At 45.1% G+C, this 25,964-nt stretch overlaps 1 protein-coding gene across 2 annotated transcripts in view; it reads right to left on the bottom strand.

Moving 5' to 3' along the window:
- Positions 1-2,968: 2,968 nt before the first annotated feature.
- Positions 2,969-25,964, bottom strand: part of TMPRSS2 (transmembrane serine protease 2) — a 341,947-nt gene continuing 318,951 nt past the window's right edge. For both annotated transcript variants that reach the window (XM_078656813.1, XM_078656814.1), the window contains 3 exons: positions 19,744-19,886; positions 10,574-10,726; positions 2,969-4,274 (listed from right to left, as the gene is read on the bottom strand). In XM_078656813.1, the coding sequence (XP_078512939.1) occupies positions 4,263-4,274; positions 10,574-10,726; positions 19,744-19,886 (308 nt within the window). In that variant the 3' untranslated portion in view covers positions 2,969-4,262. The remainder of the gene's footprint in view (positions 4,275-10,573; positions 10,727-19,743; positions 19,887-25,964) is intronic.

Raw genomic sequence — 25,964 nt, 5'->3', positions numbered from 1 at the left:
AAGGCTTACTAATAGCATATATCCAGTGCTCTGTTTGAATGTTTCAGCTCATGTTTGCTATGAGTATTTAAATGGAATCCAGGCAATCAGCTGGCAACCCATTACTTAGAGGATTTCTTTTTGATGACACCCAACTCGGAGGACTGCCAGGCTCACCTGGTAAGGTTCCAAGAGCTCATGGATGACTTTTGGGCACACTTTTCACGTGAAAAAACAGTGGGCCTGCAGACAGAGCTATCGTCTTGGGCACTGAAATTGATTAAAAAAAGATGGAGGCCAGGTTTCCAGGGGAGAAGAAAGAGAAGATGCTCTCACTGTTGACTAGCATGCTAGCAAGGGAGAAGGTAAAAGTGAGGGACGTGCAGGTAAAGTTGGATAACTTGAACTTCACATGGAGGGCAGTTAGGTCAGACAGGACCTTCTGCAGAAGACTAAGGCGTGCGCTCTCCTGCTTTTCTCTACCTCATCACCATGTTAGGCTTTCATCTGGTATCAAGGAGGACCTTAGAATGTGGTGTTTCTTCTAGCAGTTATTCAACTGCATTCCTCTGGCACAGCAGTATGTCCTGGACTGGGATGTTCACATTGGTTTTGGTCTATACTGGCAAGCTATATGGTGCACAGAGACGTGGCCACAGCACTGGTGCAACAGAGGCAGAAGTTTTCCCGTTTTTAAATTCTTTCTTTTGGTAGTAGCAGTGACACTGAAGGGGGAAGAGTTAGCACACAGTAGGGTGTTTTTTCGAGTTGACAATATGTCAGTGGTGGAGGTACTGAATCAACAATCTGCATAGGATGCTTAGGTACTGAAGCTAATGCGGGTTTTTGTGTTGGGATGCCTGCAATATAATATCTATTTCAAGGCACAGCATGTTCCAGGTGTAGACAATGACATTGAAGACGCTTTGTCTCGTTCACAGTGGGGGGAGATTTTGTGGGTTGGTTAAGTACGCAGACAGAGACCCGAAACCCATGCCAATGAAGTTGTGCTCCGTAGGCAATGCCGGATAGTGCAACTGGTGGTAGGGTCCCTCGCTGCACAAAACACGGTTAGCGTGGTAGAAGTTTCTAGGTTCAGGGGTGCTCCATCGGGAAGAAGCATGGTTGAGGGCCCAAGACACGATACAGTACATTCTGAACTTAATTGAAAATGGTCTCTCCTGGGTCACCATTACAGAAAAATAGGCTAGGAATTGCCTTTATGGGTACCCGCCATCATCTGGCGAAGTGGGCCACAAGATATTGGAGGGTTGGGCGCAGGGACAGTGGGGCAGGTTAAGAAACAGATATCTTGGAGTTTACTCTTCAGGATGCTGCTTCAAATACCGAGGGTGTGCAGGAACACGTAGGCGACTTGCTTGTTCTCCACCCTTATGACCTGGATGTTCTTTAGGGCCTTTCGAGTGTCTGTATTGCTGGGAGTGAGGGGGCAGGTGGAATCCAGTGGGAGGATGTTTCCAGAAGGGAAGGTAGATTGGAGATATGGCTTAACCTCCCCACAACTGATCAAAGAACACAGTTATTTAACAACCACCTTTTTCCTATTACATGATAAGGAAAGGGGGGCATGTGTTGGAGAGAACTGTTGCAGACCTTGAATGGTATGATGGTGAGAGATAAGTGTCCAAACGTTTTGATCCTACATCTTGGGAAGAATGATCTGGTTAGGGAGAAAGGGGAAGTGTTGATGAGGAACATGAAAAGAGATTTGTCAATCATTAAGGAAGATTAGACAGGATGGTGGACTCAGTCTTGTGGACTGAGTTTGTGCCTTGGAGAAGTTGGAGAGGAAAAAGCAAAGCCTGCTGCTATTTATGGAGAAAGGCAGATATTGAGAGATGTCCCATTTTTGTAGGGAGCCTGGTTTTGGGAACATTTGCCACCTCTATCTGTTGGAGTGAGAGAAGTGTTGTCCAGAACTTTAAATATCATGTGTTAGGAATTGAACTACCAAGGACACTAAGGCACTGGGGGTGCAGAAAAAGGCAGTAGTTCCCTCCCTCTTCTGGGTGACAGGGGCATGAAAGGTCTGCCAGGAGTTGGCAGAAGTCTGGTTGGCATTGCCAGTTGGTTAGCCATGTGCAAAGGGACGGTAGGCAGGGATTTCAAGATTCAGTTTAGGAGATTTGGTTACTTACAGGTTCATACATGCAGACTTAGGATGTAGGGTTAATAGAAAATTGGTAAGGTTGAAATGTAACATTTAGCTGCAGGTTGGGTATGTGGGGGGAACCATAGGAGTGGGTATGGGGACATGGTTTAGTTCACCTCATGTATAGCAATATTTTAGTTTTGCACTGAAGTTTGCCAAATTCTGTGATGTTCACCTGTTTCAATAAAGCTGCCTTTTTCACACAATTTAAGTGGTCAGTTGTTATTTACTGTGCCCCTCCCTCCCAATCTGGTGCCCCATGAAGTGCTGTCCCAAGAGGCACATGCACAAATTATCAACATTTCATGGACTCCAGTGTTCAGTGTTTAACAGTGACGTAACAGGTGATGACTCAGGACCTCATGGCTGAGGGAGATGGGTGAGGGGGCTGGAGTTTATGTATTACTTACCATTTCAGGTCTAGTGGAGTGGTCCCACGATCACGTGGGCACTGGCTAATAAGGCTATGCACGGCCAGGTGGGAGTCAGTGACGACACCTTAGCTGAGGCCCGAGTACAAGCAACAATGGTGTCCTGTGTTTTTTTTGTAGGCCTCTAACTCACTCTGCCAATCAACGGCCGATGAGCCGCTGCCTCCTTATGTGGCTCCACAACGTCCAGAACGGCCCCTTCAATAACACCTACACCACCAGATATACAGATCAGGTCCTCTAAGTCTCTACATTTCATACAGGAAGCATGATTGGGCATTTCAGCCTGTCGTGGTGAAACACATTAGCTGTAGATACTGGGTGGACATTTCTTACTTTTAAAAACACAATTAATTCAATAAAAAAGAAATGTTTCCAAATTGTATTCCACGCTCAATGGGGTTTTATTGATTGCAGCATTCGGTTCAATAACCAGAGTAGAATTTTGACTAAAGTTCAGAAGTGAATTTCATAAGTATTCCTTCAACTTGCACAATTATAAAAATGTCCACTCAACTAAAGCACACCCACGTAAGAAACAAGGACCACATACTGCAGGACTTTCCCTGAAACTGAGAAGTAGCTACAAAACCTAAAAAATGGGCTAGTCAGTTAGTCTCAGCAAGCACCTTCCGCCTGTAACCTGCCCTCTATCATGTCGCCCTGTATCCCACAATTTTTGCACAGTGTTCTGCTACTTAGTAGCTATGTTCATACATACATAGATACATAAATACAGGCATAGAGGCAAAGACTTTTGCGGTAAGGCCAATAAGGTACTGGTTCAAAGAGGACAAGGACTCGTAATTTGAAAATTTGTTTCTAAATTTCAAGACTTGCCTCTTAACACCAACCCATCCCAAAAGTTAGAAATGTGAAGAGAACAATGGGTAATGCAACGTCTGTGCCTTATCTTGTATATGAGAGATACACTAACCCTTTTGGGAGGACACTTAGAACACAGCATATAAAGTCATACCCTTAAAATAGGCGTTTATTTTGAGTGTCACTAGTTTATCTGCCTTTATTATACTGAAAATAGAGTTAAAAATGTTTGTAAAGACCTACCTTTCTGGCCAACCAGCAGCACAGACGCTCCAGTTTAAATCGATGGCTTTAAGAAAAAATATTATAATGCCCACTGTATATTCAGTCAAGCTTCTTAGAGGATTATGCTTCAATTTTCAGAAATAAGTGACATTGACTGACACATCTATTGGAACTAAGTGCAGCGGATTTGATTACATTTTTAGGTTTCAGTGAGAACCTTTATCAGGGTTCGACATCTTTACTGAAAGGGTCTCATTACACCACAATGTACCATAAGGTTTGGCTATCATGTTCTACTTCTCAAAGTCTAATCAGAGGTAGGTCCAGTAAAGTCATTCAAACAATTGCAAGTCTCAGATCAGTGCATATGGACTTTGGACCACTGAATAAAACTAAAGTACTTCTAAACATGTCCGAGCACATGGCAGATCGGCATCTCATTCTGTATTTTCAAATGGATCATCTTCAAACAGTAATGGGTCAGCAATTGATGATAAAGTAAAAAGGAGAGTAGACCAATTTCCCATCTTGATAATCCTTGTGAAATCAACAAATCAATTCACATGATGGTGTCAGGGGTTTCTGGAAAACATCCGCCAAGTAAAAGCTTGAATACCATGGTTCCAAGTTCATCTGTTCGCCTGCGACAAAACAAAACACACAATTATAAGGGTTATTATTGCAGGATAATTTATGAAAAGGAGATCTTGATGTCAAAAATTCACTAGGATATTGATTATATCAATGAATGTTTCAGAGTTTTAGTTGCAGTCTTTCCATCTAACAGCATGAGCAAATAACCACTAAGTTACTGGTGGAAAATCTCCCTTGTTAAACTAAGAGAAGGGGGAGGTTGAGGTCGTCCGTCACATGTCCATCCTAACTTCAATACTGTATCAAATAGAGTGAACTTCCAGATAGTTCCTACATTGGAAGTTGAGAACTTAAGCATGCAGTTTTGTATCTTATTCCTATGGTACTGCGAATACCTTATTTAGGATGCAATGGCCCACACCCACCTAGGTAGAAGACGTCATCATTGGGGCCTACTGCACGCTCGGCAGGAGGTGCAATGTCCAGCACACACCTCATGCGGGGGCACTTTGTTGGAGATCTTTTTCCTACCCTGTTTGAGAGAAAGTGAGGTGGACGTGATAGTGGGTGTGCTAAGAGGTAAAATTACCTATAGAAAATGAGGTGACTATGCCAAGATTAAACACGGACGGACCAATTGAAATGTAGCTGTTCCTTGATTCTATAAACTGGTCTACATATTGCATGCCTATCTGCCTGTCCAAGTCAAGTGGCATTTCTTCAGGACTAACAGAGTAATCTCAACCTAAATTGTCATCAATCTAATTATAGAAACATGGTACAGTCACCCCACTGAGTGTCCCACACATAAGGGAACTCACGTGATCCGGTATTTGTATACCTGTGGAAGTAAGAGGGAAAACAGCATAGATATGTAATCAATGTCAAATAAAATTGTATATTGTCGTGGCAAATTGCCATTTGTTAAACCACCTTGGTCAACTATGCAACATCACCACTTTGTGATTAAGTGTGAGCAAACTCTGACATCTGACCCAAAAATAGCGGCCATCTTAGGCGTACAACCAGTCACAGCGCTCTAGCGATTGAGGCTACAGCATAAAAGCAGGCGGTTATGGCTCCGCGCAGCGGACGCGATCAGCGGACGCGATCAGCGGACGCGATCAGCGGACGTGCCGAAGTCAAGCCAAAGTCCAGCCCGTCTGCGCCCGTCCGCGCCAAAGACGGGCCTGGGCCCAGGCATAATGCTCAGGCTGATAAGAACCATCACCAGTCTAGAGAACACTTACTATCCTTTAACAATAAACGGAGTTTTTGTCACCAGGCTCTCAACGTTGATACGTGGGCGGGCTCGATATGCTGCCATGGATGCAAACAGGTATTAGAACCTTACCAAAAACCGACAGAGAAAGGGGCACGTAGGACCCTAATTGGGGGTCTTATAAATGCTCGCTCCATGTGCAAAAACGCCACACATATTTTCGACCTTATTTCAGAAAATGATCTTGATTGTTTATTTGTCACAGAAACATGGCTTAGAGACTGGTCAAACCCCGACATAGTACATGCTTTGCCCCCAGGCTTTCAAATCCAGAGATTAGATAGACCTCTACATCGAGGGGGGGACTGGCAATTATTCATCGAGACACCCAAAAATGCATAACAACCGACCTTTCGGACATCAAAGGAGCTGAATGCCTTGGCTTTAGTTTTCAGGCACATGATTCATTTACCTTTGCGGGGGTATTAATATATAGACCCCCGGGACAATCTACACAGTTCCTAGAAAGTGTAGGGGACGTACTGACGAGCCTAACTCTTAAATTCGCCAACTTCACTCTATTGGGAGATTTAAATCTTCACCTAGACAGTATTAACGATCCCAACGGTGTCTGTTTTAAAGAGATTCTAAATGTCTTAGGACTGACGATACATACGTTAGAACCCACACATAAAGCTGGACACATATTGGATTCTATCAACTCAAACATGGACACGATTAAGGTAGAATCCCCTTTGCCCCAAACTTGGTCGGATCACAAATTCATCGCTTTTAGCCTGAGGGTTGAGGGAAATAAGGCTATGAAAACGGCAATCTCATATAACGGGAGGCCCACACCATGTTGGGGGAAAATTAAAGAGCATCCAGAGCTTAATGACTGGGCGAAGGATAGCAGACCATTCAATCAATCAATCAGGACATTTGTAAAGCGCGCTACTCACCCGGAGGGGTCTCAAGGCGCGGGGGGGGGTCTGCTACTGCTCAAACAGCCAGGTCTTGAGTTGCTTCCTGAAGGAGAGGTGGTCCTGGGTCAGTCGGAGGTGGATGGGGTGGGAGTTCCATGTCTTGGCTGCCAGGAAGGAGAAGGATCTTCCTCCGGTGGTGGCTCTTCGGATGCGTGGAACGGCGGCGAGGGCGAGGCTGGTGGATCGCAGGTGGCGGGTGGGAGTGTAGAAGGTCAGGCGGTTGTTGAGGTACCTGGGGCCCAGGTCGTGGAGAGCCTAGTGTGCGTGGGTGAGGAGTCTGAACGTGATCCTCTTGTTGACAGGGAGCCAGTGCAGGTCTCTCAGGTGTCCGGAGATGTGGCTGTGTCGGGGGATGTCCAGGATGAGTCGTGCGGAGGCGTTCTGGATGCGCTGGAGTCTTCTCTGAAGTTTGGCTGTGGTTCCGGCGTAGAGGGCGTTTCCGTAGTCCAGTCGGCTGGTGACGAGTGCCTGGGTTACCGTCTTCCTGGTTTCGGTGGGGATCCATCGGAAGATCTTTCGGAGCATACGCAGGGTGTTGAAGCACGACAACGAGAGGGCGTTGACTTGTCTGGTCATCGAGAGGGAGGAGTCCAGGATGAAGCCCAGGTTACGTGCATGGTCCGTTGGCTTGGGAGCGGTGCCAAGGGCATGGGGCCACCAGGAGTCGTCCCAGGCGGAGGGCGATGATCCCAGGATGAGGACTTCCGTCTTGTCTGAGTTCAGTTTCAGGCGGCTGTTATTCATCCACTCGGCGACGTCTTTCATTCCTTCGTGGAGGCTGGTTCTGGCGGTGGCGGGGTCGTTGGTGAGGGAGAGGATCAGCTGGGTGTCGTCGGCGTAGGAAATGATGCTGAGGTTGTGTGCAGGCATAGCGGGCACCGTGTTAAAGTGGCTCAAAAATTTCCTGACGCATAGGCGGCACGTTACTATGCTGGGACAGTTCTGCTCTGATGAGAAGGTGGTGCAATTAGGGGTTCCAATGGGCTCCAGTCTGAGCCCCACTCTTTTCAATCTGTATATGGTCCCCCTGATTGAACTAATCTCCTCGTTTAACATCAGCACAGTAGCGTATGCTGATGATACGCAATTAGTTCTAGTCTTGGATGAGGACCTGGCCAATGCCGAACAGACCCTGAAAGAGTGTCTAACTGCGACCTTTGCCTGGATGTCTAACAATCATCTCAAATGTAACTCCGCTAAAACAGAAATGTTGCCATTTGGACAAAATAACCTCTTTTCCCCCCAGATGTGCGGGCCTGAGGAGGCCGAAGCCCCGCCCAGTACTGTTAAGCTGCACGCAATCTAGTAATTAAATTCGATAAGACCCTTTCGTTCAAACAGCAGGCGCGGGAAGTTGCCGGCTCTTGTTTCAACATTATAAAGGGCCTTAGGAAATTCTTTGATCTCCTTCCTTTATCAGCCAGACACACTGTTGCAGTAGCATTGATCACATCTAGATTGGATTATTGCAACAGTTTGTATGCAGGAGCGTATAAATCGACCCTGCACAGATTGCAGATGGATCAACACGCAGCAGCGAGATTGGTTCTTAGATGGCCAAGAAAATCTTCTGCCTCCGCTGCGCTAGATGCCCTTCATTGGCTTCCTATCCAGCAGCGTATTCTATTCAAAGTCCTGACGATTGCATTTAGGGCCTTCCATAAACATGGCCCACAGTATCTCTACAAAAACTTCAGGCGATACCATCCTACGCGAGACCTTAGATCCGCGACAGCGAACCTGATGATGGTCCCGGAATTTAGACTGACAAAGAAGGGAGGAAAATCCCTGGCGGTTATAGGCGCAAAGGCATGGAATAAACTGGCCTATCATCTACGCACGATCACCACCGAACAAAAGTTTCGAAAACTGCTTAAGACATGGATCTACAGCCTTACAGACTCTGCATGTAAAATACTGGTCTAACCCCCCTGCCGCTGAGTGAGGACAAGGAAGCTGTGACCATCTGTTCAGCTGCATGAGTTAATGCGCCAAGATGCTCCATGGAGTGGTAGTGCGCTATATAAATGCTTATCACATCACATCACATCAATACAGCATGCAACTCTTCACTGGAAATTGCGTAACGTGATGAGTCATCCTGTATGCTCAATCAATCAATCAATCTGGGGCTTGAAAAGCGCTTGTAAAGGGCTTGTAAAGCGCGCTACTCACCCGTGAGGGTCTCAAAGCAATGTTAATGTTGATGATAATGCGAGGCTACAGCATTATGCATTGAAGTAAACATAAAAATAATGATCCATTGGAATAAGAAACAAAACAATGTGATTACGTTTTTAACTCTCAATGTAGGTGTAGGAACTATCAGGAAGATCACAATATTTGATATAGGAAAATCTACCATATGTAGTGTTCGGCCACAGTAGATGAAAGGATCCAGTATGGGGAGGAAACGTTTGGCAAAAAACCCACTAATTCCTTTCACTGCTGGTGGAATGCTCACCACCAGATGTGGGTAATGGAAATGCACCATAAACGTTTAGATGAATTTTCAGTGGACTGCTTTGTTACCCATCATATTATGCACGCCAAGCCTACCTTTTCATGAAGATGTACCATCGTTTCCATGACAATCTTTCAAGAAGTTAATGCTGGAAAAAATGGTGGTAGACCAATCTCCCTATGATCTAGCAGAGATACATCTGAAACTTAGAGAAGTCCATCGAAGATGAGGATGGAGGAGTCTTCTCCCAAAGGCTTGCCCATCACATGGGGTGCACTGCATATGTAGTTACTCTGCCAGCGGTGGCGACAGAGAATCTGCCCTTTTGATACAGTCTAGGTTAGCATCTTGTTCCAATGTATGTCCTTATTCTTCTAGCCTGTATCCCTTGAGAACTGAACCCTAATATCTGTGATCCTACTGATTGAGAGGAACAAAAACTGACTGAAATGATGAAAAACACATTAGCATTCAAAATATCGTTTTTGAAAGTGTAGCAAAGTTTTCAAGGAGATAAATATATCTCCCAGATTTGTCTTAGTTGTTATTGGTCTCTTAAAACCAGAATATCTCATGAGCAGGCGGTTCTGAGCAAATCTGGGTAAGCCACTCTTAACTCAGATGGGACCAACCTAATTATTGAAAGGAGTTTACAGCAGTCCCGCTCACTGGGTTATAAGTACTTGACCTCTGCAGAAGGGGTGGTGTCAAGGCGCAAACAATTTAAAAAGGTGGTTCAGAGTGGGTGTCTGTTCAACAGGAAGATCCTACACGACCCTAAATGTGTTGTGTGAGCCCACAGGTCTGGTACTTATTGTAGAATAATTGAACATACTAAAAAGTGTGGAAAGGAATTCACCCACAGTGTAAAATTACAAAAATATGTTGTTTTTACTAAGCAGGCAAAATTATGAAAAACCCAATTTTTATAAATTTTGATCCACACTCGGTACTGCATTTATCATGTGGCAGAAGGTCAAAACACTTACAATATTTAGGGCGTGGAGGAGATGGAGGGCCGAGAAACTGCTCCAGGGCTGTCACCTGGATGGCCTTACCTGGAGGCACCCCCACAGCACCTACTCAAGTCATTGACCCTGGTTCACCCCAGAGGTTGAGCTCTGCCAGTGTCCACAAAGAGTGCAAAGCTTCCAGTCCATTAAAAACATGGTGACCTCCTCCTTTGTCGCACAACCCCTGCTAGAAGGATCTTTCTTAGAGCAAAAGCTTCAAGAGCATTGTTCAGGACAGAAAAAGTGGACTCAAAGAATTGAATAGCTGGTTAAAAATCCATTCCCTGCTTGACGAGTTTCAAAAAAAGAACAAACTTTAGTTTTTACTTCAATGATATTGCAATTTATGCTACTACAAATGTAACGAAAAAATTCAACTTCACAATCGCTTATGTATAAAAGCTCATTGGGACATTAGCCGATGAGCATTTATTTGCCTGCTTCCGGAAGGCTGAGCATGCTTTACAACCATGAGCATTCTAATTGTTACACTTGGGCTGGTATACTATGCACACATTGGCGCTGTGCTTGGAAATTTGAATGAGTAACGTTGGATACAGTAATACGCTATCCTTACCCTACTTTGTACTTCACATACCACAGGTAAGGCAGCATGAACATTACCATTCAATAAACACTTAAAAGTGAAGTGAAACTTTACCTGCATCTGTAAGTAAATCCAGTCCACAAATAGGGTTATGTTCCCATACACACCAGGCTTATTGCGAGCAGCACAGCCTGTTCCCCAGCTTGTGTCACCAACCAACCACCACAGTGAGCTCATATATGTGACCAAAGGACCTCCACTGTCACCCTGTGCACCAAAAAACACAGAACAGGAATATAGTGACCATGTTAGATGGAATAAACAAGATACATCTCTACATTCATGTAGGAAACACCAAACCACATGGATACATGGATTTTGAATGTACTATTCACTAAATCTATTGATGAGTACTTATTATCAGTACACAATGCTCCAATGCATCCTAAGGGTACAATAATACAATGCACAACTTACTGAACCACAAGGAGGCAGATAAATAATTGAGTGGCCCAGCATGGCTTGATAAATCTGGAGTAAAGCAAGGCAGCACAGATCGCTACCTTCCATTACGGATGTACGTTGTTACAACGCATGTTTTACTACGCATGCCTTTACAACGCAGGTTTTTCAACGCAAGTCGTTACAACGACTTGCGTTGGGGGGTGCTGGATAGTGAATAGTTTAATTTACTATTCCAACTCCAGTCCCCGCGGATAGTAGGGAAGGTGTTGGATAGTAAATTAAACTATTACCTATCCTAGAGCACCCCACAGCGCAATTCGTTGTAATGACCTGCATTGAAAAACCTGCGTTGTAAAGGCACTGCGTGGTAAAAGTTGCGTCGTAAAGGATGTTTACCTTCCATTACTCCCCAGGGAGGTGTTCCATGGATGGAGACCTGATGTTCCCACGCATCCACCAATGAATTTTGGCAAATTCCCAGATTTACCATGAATAGCAGACCTGGGAATGTGTCAAAATGCTACGCCTCCCCAGGGAAGGCGTACCAGGATAAATATCTTTATTTATCCTTGTTGTTTGCTCTTTCTATGTGTGCTGCATTCCACAGCACACATAGAAAGAGGAAAATGCCTCTAAGGATTGTTTTTGTGAAGGAAGGTTTGCACCATGATGCAAGGGTGCCTGCATTGGCACAAGGCAGCACAAGCGCCAGCGTAACTTAAGGACAGGAATGAACCCTAAAATGGTATATGGTGCATTCGTGCCCTTTCACGCAGCGCAGCAAGGTGGCTTGTTGCGTGAAAGTATGAGGAATCTTGGCCTGTGTGTCTATATGAGCGATTTAGGCAGATTAAGATTTCATCTGTATGCAGATGTTTTGTTTTATTAAATGAGTTGCATCCCAATGAGCACTCAAAGGGAGGGCTCTCCAGAAGGAGGGGAGAGAATGGTGTGGAGAGGAAAAGGTGGGACGCATAAGGGGAAAAAAAATTGAAAAAAAGTCCTTGGGATCCTCGGCCAACACCGATAGTTTACCAGGCTACTTTTCTGTCTAATAGCATAATAGGATGCTTATGGGTTCTAGAGTTAGGGACAAGGTAGTGCCAGTGCATATTCTCCCTTGGAATGTAAAAGAGCTTCCAACAAAAAGGTGATGAGCAAGAATAATATAGTACTTAAGGGACGCAACAGCTTAGATGGTTATTCCATAGAAAACACACCTAACTAGGAAATAATGTTTGGACCTGTTTAGTACCCATACAGATGAAAATCGTTACACCAAGTGAGTGGCTATATTATTAAAAAGACAGGTGGATGCTTCTATAAAAGGGGAGATTTAGAGACTAGAGTCTGATATGAAATGCCTGGAGAGGCAGCTGTTCCCCAATAAGAAAGTACAATTTGAAAGACTATTATAAGAGGAGAGGAAGTGGCTTATTTTGTTAATGGAGGCTAGAGTAAGGGCAAGGTGCAAGGCGAGTATGATGGCCCACTTTGAATATTGGGCGAATGCTTGGAAGCTGCTGGCCTGGAAAATTTAAACAGACCAAGTTTACCTATAGCTTGGATATTGAAAAAGCTTTTCTTAAATTCTTTGGAGACTTGTATACAGAGAATTTGGTAACCACTGAGAATAAGGTCAAAATATGGCTCGAAGATGATTTACTAGATAAACTTGAAAATGTTCAAAAGGCATGTTTGGATCAAGGTATTGTGCAAAGTGAAGTTTGGCAGGCAGTCAACTCTAGCAAGAGAGGGAAAGTAGTAGCCTGTATTGCCTTCCAAATGAACTGTATTAGGTGTTAGAAGGATCAATTATACCGTTCATGGCCAGGCTGTTTGGGGACATTTCAGGGAAAGGGTCCCCTTGGCCACATGCTTGGTGGAAGAAGCTATAGTCACCCTAATCTTTACACCAGATAAAAATCCCAACTCCTGCTAGTTATATAGACCTTTATCATTGTTGAATATTGACTAGAAAATCTTTGCTAAAATTTTAACTAAGAGCCTGAGTAAGGTGGCAAGAGATCAAATACATGAGGATCAAAAAGGTATCATGAGGGGAAGATATTTACATGAGTTGACTCATGGTTGACTCATGGTTTAATTTGTTCAATATATCTTGCCACCGCCTTTAAGGTTTCACTTGCTGTCCTGACGTTAAATGCTACTGAAGCTTTCAACAGGGTTAATTGGTCCTATCTGAATACAGTTTTAAAACACTATAACTTAGGGGATACACTCTTCAATTGATTTATAAGATCCCCTTAGCCATAAGTCTTGTAAATAGCAGGTTAACATCAGAGTTCAAAATAACAAGGAGAATGACGCCGGCTTGCCCACTGTCCCCACTAATATTTAAATTATATACTGAACCATTGGCACGTAAGCTAAAAAGGAAAGTGCAATAGCTCCTTTTAGATATGACATTTGGGGAAAAAACGTCTATTTATATGCTGATGACTTGATGATCTATACTACAGATTTACAAGCAGCCCTCACAGCCATTGAACAGTTGATAGCAGAAGTTGGTGTTGTTTCGATGTATGTAGCAAATTCTTCAACAACTGAAATAATGGAGTGGAACATATAGTGGAGAATCTGCAAATAAAAATGGGCATGAAGTACCTAGGAATTAAAGGCACACAAGATCTAGATTGGATTGCAGAATCCAATTTTTTAAAGATGTTTGCGGAGGCAAATACATTGTTAATGAGTTGGTCACACCTACCGCTAGCAATCGTTGGTAGAGCCAATATGATAAAAATGACAATCTTGCCAAAATGTACTTTCCTTTTCAACACAACCCTCCTGCATTTTAAGAAAGAGTGGTCAGAAAAACTGCAAGGGACTTTGTTTGGACCTGACTTCATCTCCCTTCCAGTCTGCTGCAAATTCTGTGCCTGTGCAATATACAGGAACCTTCCAAGGCTTGTGAAGCATCAAAGACACTTGAAGAAATCTCCCTTAGAGTGAAGAAGTCGCAGGCACCGCAACAAGGTCGACCGGTCTGCTGATCCTGAGCTCCCCCAGACTCCGTGGGCTCTACAACACAGGTGGTAGTTTTCACAGCTCCTGAGGCCTGCCCTGCCCTCTCACCAAGTTTGAAGCCAGTATCCGTTGTGGGGGTTGCAATAACCAAACCCCTTTGCACCTTGTCAACTTGCAGTTGCAAAGGCTTGTTGGCTTCCTTCCAAGAAGATCTTCGGGCTCCATGTAGCCCCAACCTCGAGCACCTCCAGTTACCAGAATCTTCAGCCACACCACATCGTGTGCATCATGGCCTGCATCTTTTGGTGAGCTGCTCAAGGTCCTCCCGTGACTCCAGTGCATACGGCCCGTGGGTACATTTGAGGGTGACCTTTGTTTCTTTTGGGCTCCTATGTTTGCTCGGGGCCTCCCCTGACTCCCATTCTTTTGGTGAGTTTCCTGGACCTTGCTGGTCCCAATGTTGCTCCTTCTTCAGCTCCTGCGTTGGTTGCATTTGCCAAGGCTTGTTGGTGCTCCCGCCAGACACCGATCCTTCAGCACCCGACATCCTTCGCAGGGCAGCTCGTGCATGGCTCCTGGTCCTCTTCAGCATTGCCTGGTCTGCACAACTGCAGAGTCAAGGTCCTCGTCACCCATCCTGCAACACCTGACATCGGAGGGCATTTGTCTTCCAAGTCTCCTAGTCACTCCTGAGTGACATAGACTCTGTCCCTTCTGCTTGCACGCACCTCTCACCCAGAATCCACCTTCGCATTCCACCCAACCCTTTCTCCTTCTGCACCAGCGGCACTTTCCGGAAGTCCTCCATTGGGTTCTACAGTGGTTTCCGACACCACTTCGTACGTATGCACCCGGCTTCCCTGGTGTAGGTAACGTGGGTACTAGGGTATCCACGGGTGGAGTGGTTCTCCAACCTTCTGTCTTCCGCTGGGTTTCTTCAGGATCCACTGGGTAGGGGCCTTAATCTTTAAAAATCCAACCACGACTTACACGTAGAGTTGTACGGAACACACGGTCATGTTACCACACTGAACACGCTCTCCGAGGCGTCCCTATCTACTTATCTTGGGTAGTTCTGTGGGTCCCCAGCACTTCTACGTCCTCTCGACATTGTCCTGATTTGAGTCGTGGTTCTTATACCACTTTCTTAATATATGGTTTGGTCCCTTCCCTTGGGTCCACTATTTATTCTGTGCTATTTACTGTGTTTCTTTGCTAAAGTATTGTGTGCATTGTGTTTATCTCCGTGTTAGATATATTTTAACGTAATTGAGAGTAATATATAATAAATACATATTTTTTATAAATACTTGGTGTGGTTCTTTTCACCTAATCTATACTATAAGATTGCATTCTGGTAAAACAAGCTGCTTTACACTCTTTCTGAAGGCTGCTCTCCACACCTACCACTTAGAGAGCTTTCTAAGGTTGTCTAAGACCTCTTAAATCACAATAAGGGTTGTCTGGACTGGTTCAAGGTGTCCACTTAAGTGGACATCATAACAGGCCAGCTTCTCACACCTTTCTAAACTCAGAGCATCCAAACACTTTTTAAAAACTGTGACAATCCCAAGTTGTTAATAACAACAGTCAAAACCTCTACATAATTTTCAGACTGCCATTAGAATTCAATAAAAATAAAAGACCCAATGTTAAAAACAATTTTTTGAGTACTAACTTTTATGAACTCAATCTGTCTTTTGAAACTTAAACTGAGCGGTGTAAGGGCAAAACCTGTGGGACCACTGCCTGCTCTGAAAAAACATTTTCGCTAGCATTCCCAAAGGGGAATGGGGTCCCTAGGGGATCACTTCCCATTTGCGACTGGGTCACCACCTGCTTGAAGTAGGTGGTAAAATGTGAATACTTTGAGACTGCATTTCGGTGTCAAAACATTCTGACATACTCCTGGGATTCAGTATTAGGAAGGGACACCCTAAACATGCCCCTTCCTAATACCAAATCGGTATGTATTCGTAATTCAAAATTGAGATTTGGTAACATGATATCGAATCACAAATTGAAATTCATGATTTCCAAAATGCATTTTATCGGTTGCAAACGGTTAGCGACCAGTAAAATGCATGATACATGTGGCCCTAGATGTGTGGATGAAAATTCTGAGTTATTGTGGCCACTAGGAGTAAGAGTACATTCACATCTTTGGTTAAAGTTTGGGTGCGGATTCGATTATGCGAATTTATGAAAGATCAAACCCTGGAGAAACTTGTTGCTCAGCTATTTGAGTAACAATAGAAACCTCTTATTCAGCGCCACGATATCCTTCTTGTGTGAAAGTACAGTTTACTAATACACGTTATGTTGCATTATACTAAGATGCATTAGGTGCATTGGAAAACAAGGCAGCATCTGTGAGGCCTGCACAAATGACATGACCACATTTGTCCTTCACTGGGAACCAAACACCCAATTGTAGCGCCTGACTCTCAGAGGGTAGCATTGCAGAGCAGTCTGAGGCTTTCTCAAGGGAGGTGGTGTGGGCTAGTAATCGCCATTTGCAATTGCGCAGAAATAACACTCAATAATTGATTGTCCATTCTGTACTTTGCTTTATAAAAGAAAGAGTAAATTTATTAAACACACACACTATTCAAGACTATGCACCAGTTTACAAATATACATAAGCTGTTGGAATTACTTTGTGACATTGCATAACATCTCCACCCCTCCCGCAAAGGGGGGGTGGGGTCTAGTACCACCACTCCCATGTATGCACATCATCTTGCCCCCAATGCTGTTAGTCGATCATAACCTGGAGCAAGGGCCCTGCGCACGGGCATCATCCCAGTGGCGACCCACCCCAGTACTTCAACTAGCATTTAAAATAGGTAACCATGCCTTGGTGGCACACAACCCTCACTGAGTATTTCCTACTGACCATAAGGTATGAACCTCTATATCTTAAGGGCCAACAGTCTGGGTTCTTCACCTAAGCGCAGCAGCAAGAATACATGTTTAAGCATCACTTTAGAGTGACAGTACTCATAACATTTGGATATCATTAGAATGCATTGCAATTACAGCCCCTAAAGGCATCACAGATAAAATCACAGGTTTAAGTAAATACAGTCAGACACCCTAGCAGGAATGTCTAGCCACTTAAATCCACTTTGCTTATGACTCCACCCTCATCATGTACTTCATATTAAACATATGAACTTCAGTCCCTCTATAAAGAATAACACTAGTAAAAGCATTTGTGGTGCAATTACACCTCTTCACCTCCAGGGGATGCCTTCTTCCAGACATCCACCATCTCAGCCCTTCACTCCATGAAGCTTTTTTCATTCACCCTCAGCTGAAGAACAAAGGTTCCAGCCCCGAAGGTTTAAAATGCATGCTGAGCCCTTAAGGGGTTATACTCTCCAGTCCCTAAGACACTTAGGGTGGGACTTTCCTCTTTGTGCAGGGGGGAGACTGCGCTTCTCTAGCAGCTCCCCAGCACCTTAGCACATGTGTGGTGGTGACCCCGCTCTCCTGGGGCCACCACAAGCAACGAACACGCTCTTTTGACCCTGCAGGCCACATTATGGGGTGATTCCTCTTTAGCAGTGAATATGGTAGCAGCGGCTCCCCCGCTGCATTGGGGAGTGCCGCGATCTCACCGCGGTGGCTTCCGTACCACCTCTCCAGTTCTTCAGGGGGAGTGCGCCGGCACTCCCCCCACCTCTTCTCTTCATCGGGGCCCGGGGATGGGGTCCCGGGGAGACGGCGCTCCCCCAGCTTTACTTCTGCGGGGCCCTCTTCACAGGGGCGCAACGGCGCCCCCCGGCTTTGCTTCGGGCCTGGGGATGGGGTCCCGGACCCCTCCTCCTCCTACGCACAGGAAGCGCGATGGCGCTCCCCATCCTCGGCGGGGCACATCAGGCCCAGGGATGGGGTCTCAGGCCCCCGGACATCTTCACGGGGGGTGCATCCATCTTTCAGTGGAGCCAGGGTGGGCTCCTGGCCCCCATGCAGGGCTTCCCTTCTCCGAGGGGGCAGCCCCCGGGACCTGACCCACCCTGGGGGCATCTCTGAGACCGGCGGCGGAGCCCACGCGCTTCGTCGTCGGTCTTCTTAGGGGTCAAAGGTAGCCTACCTTCCGGGGGGCCATATCTCAGCCCCTGGGGGTCCGATCTGCCCCATTTTCACGTCTTCTAGCTCCTTGTGGCGTGCCCCAGCCACTGGGAGCACTCTCCTTTGCTTTCCAGGTCTCCAAGAGGGTGCATTCTGCAGGGAGTGGTCTTCTCTGGCTCCCTGCGCCAGCCTTTCGCCTGGATCTCCTCCTGGGCCTCTCTTCTCCCTGAGCTGACGCCCCTGCTTTTGCGCACCGGTCCTGGGATCTTCTTCTGGCGCTGTTAGGGCCCTGGGAGGCAGTCAGGGGGTACCTCCTTCCTACTGCCCATTGTCAGGCTCCAGCACCTTTCGCCTCAGCAGACCACACCCCAGAGAGAGCTTCTCTTCCTGTGCAAGTACTTTTAAAAAGTTAAGTAGGGGGCTGGCAGGAAGTCTCTGTGTGTCCTATCAAACAGCGACACATCACTTCCCTGCCCCTGCTCCCTCCTTCTTGTCCAGCCTCTGGGTTTGTTCAAAATGGCGTTGTCCAGTGTCTCTGGCCACATGGCTTCTGAAACCCAACTCCTTCCCCCCTCACTGCCTTCACTGAGGTTCAGCTTTGTGCCTGGCACCTAGCGACAGCAGTTGATGGATTGGCTTGTAGCTCCACCTATCTTTTCCCCTTGGGGGGAAGAGCTTTGCTCTGAGAAGAAAGGTCATTAATCTAACCTGCCAGGCCAGACCCCAGCCAGGGACTCAGAGAAATATGACATTTCTGGCCGACCCAAAAGCAGTACAAATATGACTTGGGACTCTGCAGAATACTTATTTTCACATCCCCTACACAGGACTTTAGTGCGTGTCTGGAATCTGTAGGCCTTGTGGAAGTTACTCTAGCAATGGGTTTCCCCTCCCCATAAGGGAATAATGAAGTGAAAAACACAGTAAAACACACTGACTTTCCCTGGCATGTTTCCTTCCAGTGTATAAAGCCTATTCCATATCACCACTCACCTCTGCATAAGTCCTGCCACACCATTCATGCTGTAGCTGCTCCTGGACTAAGCACGCTAGCAATCTCCCCTGCGCAACCCCTACCCATGTGCACACGCATGTACACATGTGTCTGCATGTAACCAGCCCAGTGCCCCATACTCCAGCAGCTGCGCAGCAGCCTAGTCAAGCCAGGGGGACACCAGTAAAATCTCCATGCAGTCTCCTTCATTAGGAGTTCACTGTGGGTGAGTCCCAGATTATGAGGCTCCCCCACAGTAAAAGCTCAACAATTAGGTGCTCAAAAAGCGAAAAATCCGGGCGGCTCCTAGTGTCAGAACCACCTTCTAACACTATGATAAATACATACATAAATATATAAATATACAACAGTGCCATTTACATGATTTTGTAGTCGTATAATTATGTAATCATCTTTTCTGTATATATTTTTGAGTAAAACTCTGAGGCCTCTGGCTGACCTTGTGCATGCTATAAAAGGGAAATAAATACATACAATTTTTAAGACCTTGAAAAAGAGTCTCAAACAAGCTGTCTAATAACGACTAAAATAAATCGAAACCATATAAAAACACGTTTTCCTCCGTTTGTTTCTTCATGTGCAGCTAAACGATTTTTCCAAAATGAATAAGAAAAACATATTATAGCTTGCTCAGATTAAAACAGGAACATTCACAATGCACTTCAACAGTAATTATAACAGTCATATCACACACAAAGGGAATTAGTTTTGAGTGACAAATAAAACTAATTACCTGGCATGAATCAATTAGGCCAGCCAGGTACCCGGCACAAATCATGGAAGGTGTGATTGCGCCATTGTATACGCTTCCCTGATTGCACGTATAGGAGTCAATTAGGTTTACTGAGGCAGCTCGCAAACTGATGGACGCCTGACCTGGGGGTGAAGAGCACAATAGTCAATAAAATGGATGCTCAGAGACGTCAAGGACTGTAACAAACCAAAGCACTTTTCTAAGGGATATCACATAAAATAGGATAGGGAGTTACTAGGAAAACCGGGTTTTAATTGTTCCTTTTATTGATAGCAGGCTATATAGTGCTTCACATCATGCCTTCCAAGGGCATATGCAGAGCACCTTCAATTTGAAAGTTTTGATGAAATTGGAAAGGTATATTAAAAGGATAAAGATTTAATTTAAGGCTTTTTTCAAACAAGTCACAGAAATTAACCATTTATTTGAAGGACCCTGTGTGAAAGTCTGACTTCAAAACAAGGAATACAGCAGGAAATTCAATTGCGCAAATTCACATAACTATCAAGAAAGTCACTTGATTAATGTTTTATGTGCATACTCTTAAGACATTCAATAAATAAAGACTAGAGTAAAACGCATGCAACAAACAGAAATACAACAGACTGTATAATGACTATGCACCATTTGCAGCTCCCAGATTCCCTTCAAAAATGGAATTACATCTTTACAAGTTTGAATATCATGAACTTGGATAATGGTTTGTCCGTGGTCTTAATGACCATAGAAAGGTCAGGAAGGTCCTACAATATCTTACGAGGCACGGTGTTGATATCGTGCTCTTACAAGAGACACACCTGCACCCAGATAGCCCCATTCTGAGATATAGGGGCCTAATGGGCAAAATACATGTGGCGGGATTTACGTCGCACGCCAGGGGGGTTCTCACGTGGGTCAACCCTAGGAAGTATCTGAAGATGACTCCACTGGAGATGGACAGGGACGGCAGGTATACGATTACGAAATGTTGTGGGAAGGGTATGGAGTTTTGCATAGTGAACACCTACTGCCCTAACTTTGACCACCCCGATTTCTATTTGGATTTGGTGGACAAGATCCCAGTGCACTCTAGAGGCGATATACTCTGGGGGGAGATTTTAATATGACGAGACAACCCAGCATAGATAGGTCGGACGGCCTGGAACGTCGTCCCTCGGCTTCCGCCAGGGCGCTGGAGGCGGCAATGACACGAATGGACTTGAGGGATGTGTGGAGACACCGACATCCTACTTTAGGGGGCTTTACGCACTACTCAGCTCCACACAATATACACACTAGGATTGACTACTTGTTGGCTACTGCCCATCTGACTCACAAAGTCCAAGCTTGCACACTGCTACCGCGTACATACTCGGACTACTCGCCCTTACTGCTGACAGTTTCTGTACCTGCGAAGCGTATTCTGCCATTTACTTGGCATTTTACCCCATACTCCCTGCTTGACTACTCCTTTAAGGAGGAGTTAGCTACGGCCATTGAGATGTTTTTTGACACCAACGTGGGCACTGTTGACTCGTTCCAGACTGTTTGGGAGGCCTTTAAGGCATTCATCAGGGGGGTCACCATTTCTAAGCATTCGGGGGTCCTTAGATCGATCCATGGCCGGTTAAAGATTCTGGACAAAAAACTTAAGGAGCTAGAGGCCCGACGCTTGCGGGACAATAGTGAAGCCCTTGCGCAGGAACTTACCCAGATATTGCGCGAATACCATGAGGATGCCGACGCCAAAGTAAAACACTTAGGAAAGTATGCCACTGCTAGATCCTATGGTGAAAGGGAACATCCTGGAACGGTACTTGCGCAGTTAGCTAAACAAAGCAGAGGCAGAGAGTCGGTTCCGGCTATGCGGTCCTCTCCGTTAGACGAACCACTTTCGGATGAAAGGGTTGCGGAATGATTCCGTGAGTATTAAGCAGCCTTATACGCCTCCCGAGGGCCTGCCCCGGAGGAACGAATACTCGACTATCTCTCCCATATTAAACTGCCTTGGCTGTCTAACCTACATCGTGAATTCCTAGTACGCCTGATTGAGCGGGAGGAAATTGTATGGGCTTTATCCGCTATGAGGGCCGGGAGCGCGCCAGGGAGTGACGGGCTAACGGTGGCCTTTTATAAGACATTTTCAGATCTCCTGATTCCAAGGTTACTTACCCTCTTTGAGGACATGGCGGACACTGGCACTATGCCGCCCACTATGCAGGAGGTGATTTTGGTAGCCATTCTTAAGCCGGGGAAGACACCGGGGGACTGCGCCTTGTATCGCCCCTTTTCATTATTGAATGTTGATGCGAAGATATTCGCTAAATTGATCGCAAACCGCCTCAGCCCCATGGTCACTTCGATGGTTGCCCCAGAACAGGCGGGATTTGTTCCCAGCCGAAATCTCACATACAATCTCAGAACGGTGTTCGCAGCGTTTTAGCACACACGCCCGGAGGTCTCGGCCGTAGCGGTCTTTCTGGGCATGGAAAAGGCCTTCGATTCTGTTGAGTGGCCTTTCCTGAGACAAGTCCTAAGCCGGATGGGAGTGGGTGCGCTGTTCCTTCAATTGTTAGCTACGCTGTATACCTCCCCAACGGCCCGCATACGGATAGGATCGCTGATCACGGACCCCATCAGTATTAGCAGAGGCACGAGGCAGGGTTGCCCCCTTTCCCCTATCCTCTATGCTCTAGTCACCGAGCCACTTGCCTGCGCTCTACGTGAGTACCACGGGCACAGGGGTATTCGATTCCCCACATTCAATTTGATTGTATCCACGTACGCGGATGATACCCTCTTATATGTTCGGAATCCGGAAGTGCATTTACCGGCGGTACTGCGCAAAGTGGTCTTGTTTAGCTGCCTTTCGGGCATACATGTGAACTGGGGTAAATCCCTTATGTTCCCACTCACACCGACCACAAAAAGGTTTGACCCGGAATATCCTATTCAATAGACTACTGCAGCGGTGAGATATCTAGGGATCCACTTACATACGAACTCGGAAGTAGTACTCCGAGAGAACTATGGGGTAGCCGTCTCCAAACTGGAGGATGATATTGAAAAGTGGATCACTTTGCCACTGTCACTGTTGGGCCGCATCTCTCTTATGAAAATGATTGTATTGTCACGCTTTTTGTTCTTATTGAGTAACATCCCCATGGTACTGTCGCGGTTGTTCTTTCAGCAGTTACACTCGTTAAATTGATAACCAATCTGTATCGCATCGCCCTCTCAGAGAGGACGACAGACTATGCTAAGCCCCCCTTGGCGTGGCAGAGTGATCTAAATACTGACCTGCCGGAAGAGATATGGCAATACTGCTGCTCTAGTACGAAAAGGATCTCCCTTAACGGCCGTCATAGGCTGATAAATTTCAAATACCTAAATAGGGTATATTACACCCCGGAACGGCTCTATAGATACAGACTACGGGAAAGCCCTCATTTGAGAGATGTAGGGCACAGGTGGCAGACTTTTTCCATATGGCATGGTCTTGCCTGGGAATTTCCGCTTTTTGGTGCAAAGTATATGAGGAGGTGAATAGGATCGTGGAACTAACGCTGACACCGGATCCCTTACTAGCGATACTGGGTTACTCTAAACACCTGCAGCGGGAACACAGACTGCTGGTTGACATGGCCTTTCTACTAGCCAAGAGGTGTATAGCGCTTTCCTGGATGCGAGGCCCAGTCCCCACTCTATCCCAATGGAACAATGAGATGATCTATTGCTGCACACAAACTGAAATATACAGCGACCTATTGCCCCCTCATAATAGACCGAAGAATTTCTGGTCAATGTATACAGATAAGAGGCACTCACGAGGCACTCTGGAGGAGGAGGAAGCAGTTACACATACACGGGTAGAGGATACGACTGAAGGCATTCATGACATATAGCATAGCAGATACCCCTACCGCATCGTTAGGTAGATGGATTAATGGCACACGGAGGAGTGGTCGGTATTTACCCTAGTCGGGGACAATTGTGGAAGATGGCCTGCACTTGGTGGGCCTTTTGATAATATGTGATGTGAGTCTGGACTGTTGTTGGGTGCATGTAATGTTCATCGTCATTTGCATCCTTATATTGAACTCTGAACGTAGTTTGTGTCCTCAATGTCATCATTCACTGTCATGTTTTTTTTTTCTGTGCTTGTTTACTTCTGAAATGCCAATAAACAAATTAAAAAAAAACTTGGATAATGGTTAAGAAGAGATATCAGGCTGGGCATAGAGTAAACAAATGGAGAAAGATTTCTGTGTCCAGACTGAGTGTGCAGTTTGCATTGATGGAGGCTTTATTCTGCCAGTGGCCATTTATATGTAGGATCCCCAGTTGTTGGGGGGAACATCCTTTACAACGCAACTTTTACTCCGCACTACCATTACGACGCAGCTATTACAACGCAAGTCGTTACAGCGACTTGCCCTGGAGGACGCTGTAGGATAGGGAATAGTTTAATTTTCTATCCAACACCTTCCCTACTATCCACGGGGACTGGAGTTGGAATAGAAAATTAAACTATTCCACTAACCAGCGCCCCCCAACGCAAGTCGTTGTAACGACTTGCGTTGTAAAAACTGCGTTGTAATGGCATGCGGAGTAAAAGCATGCGTTGTGATGTCATACATCCGTTGTTGGGATCTGGCATGCAACTCTACATTTCTGGCATGTAGCTGTAGACCCACTGTGAAATATTTCTTGATTACAGGGATTTAAAAAGGTCAACTAAAATGACACCACATTTTGAAATGTTCCAAATGTATTCAGGTATTGCTCAAACGTTCTTTCAATCACTAATCCTGGAACTTTGCTAACAGTAGAAATATCTAAGCGGGTGTTTATTGATTTTTGAATTTCTGAAAAGTAATTCCATCAGAAGCTTTTCAGTTTTTCATATGTGCCATAAGGACAAGAACCTTGATGCCCAGAGGTACAGAGTGGTTGTGTGTAGTGGTGAGGATTCTATATTTCCATATGGAAAGTTCGAGACATGGTTAAACTTGGTTCTCCTCGACAATGTGACAGCGGTATAGAGGGGTATAGAGGCTGAGGTATCTTCTACCTAAGTTGTTAGTGCCATAAACATTGGAAGTTTGAATTAAATCACAAAATCCGATATGTATTACATTATCCTGATATTGTGCTTTATGCATTATTTTTTGCTTATTATACATAGTCACATTATTACTTTACTCTGACCCTATTTTAAATTCCATTAAAGAGATATTCTGGTTGCAGCAATATACGATACTTATTGTCTCTGCCCTATGCAAATATGCATTGTGATTTGTTGCAAAAGGTTAAACAGTTTAAACTGGTCACTCTCATAGAGGGCTGTATGTGTGGCAACAATGAGGACATATTACAGTTTTATGTTAATGAACTGTGCAATAGATTAACACAATACTATACATGTTTCTTTTTTCGGATGATGACTGCATTTTTAGAAAAATACTGTCCAGAACAAAGGACAGTATAGCAAGAACTTCCACTCAGTGCTTAAGCACTTCTTCTCACTGACCTGCCCTTCATTTGTCTGCTAGCTCCAGCAGGAGCCATTGTTTCGTCACAACTTAACTGAAAACGTCATTATTGTCATGTTCTTACTACTGGTAGTATGGATGGCCCAGCTGGATCAAAGTATGAAAAATGTAGACTCGTTTTATATTTCTTACAGGCTTCCATAAAATAAATATTGAAATTAAACTTTACAACTGCACCTCACTTAGGAGTTCTGTAAGCATACAGAAGCACAACATCACCGGCCAAGTGACCACATCTCCCACAGCTGCCAAGCGGTCCTGTGTCTGATATTTTCCTAAGTCCTAGCTTCAGAGTCAAGGTCAGTTTGCATGCTGGGATGGATTTGTAGGCCACATTTTAAAATTTGAAGACACTTTATCTGCAAGTCCCATAATGCAACATGTTGTAAATGAAAGGTGAGTAAAGGCTAAAGGTGCCATATATATGATACTGGGGTATTTGCAACAGTAGTTTCCAGGGAAATAAATGGCATTGCAGAGAGCATAATGCTGATTAATACCTCAAAATAAGTAATCGAACGGATTTACTAAGCGTTTTTTCCTTTAGCCCTCTAAAACTAAAAATACGAAGCATCTTTTAAGGAAGCCTTCCTAATGGTGACAGCAACAGCTATAAAGTCGATTTTTTTTTAAGAACGTTTATCATTGGTTTGTGTTGAAATGTAC

The sequence above is a fragment of the Lissotriton helveticus genome, chromosome 8, assembly GCF_964261635.1.
Source record: "Lissotriton helveticus chromosome 8, aLisHel1.1, whole genome shotgun sequence".
Classification (NCBI taxonomy): Eukaryota; Metazoa; Chordata; class Amphibia; order Caudata; family Salamandridae; genus Lissotriton; species Lissotriton helveticus.
Note: the sequence above shows the minus strand (reverse complement) of the source record. Positions and strands in the feature narration are given on the sequence as shown.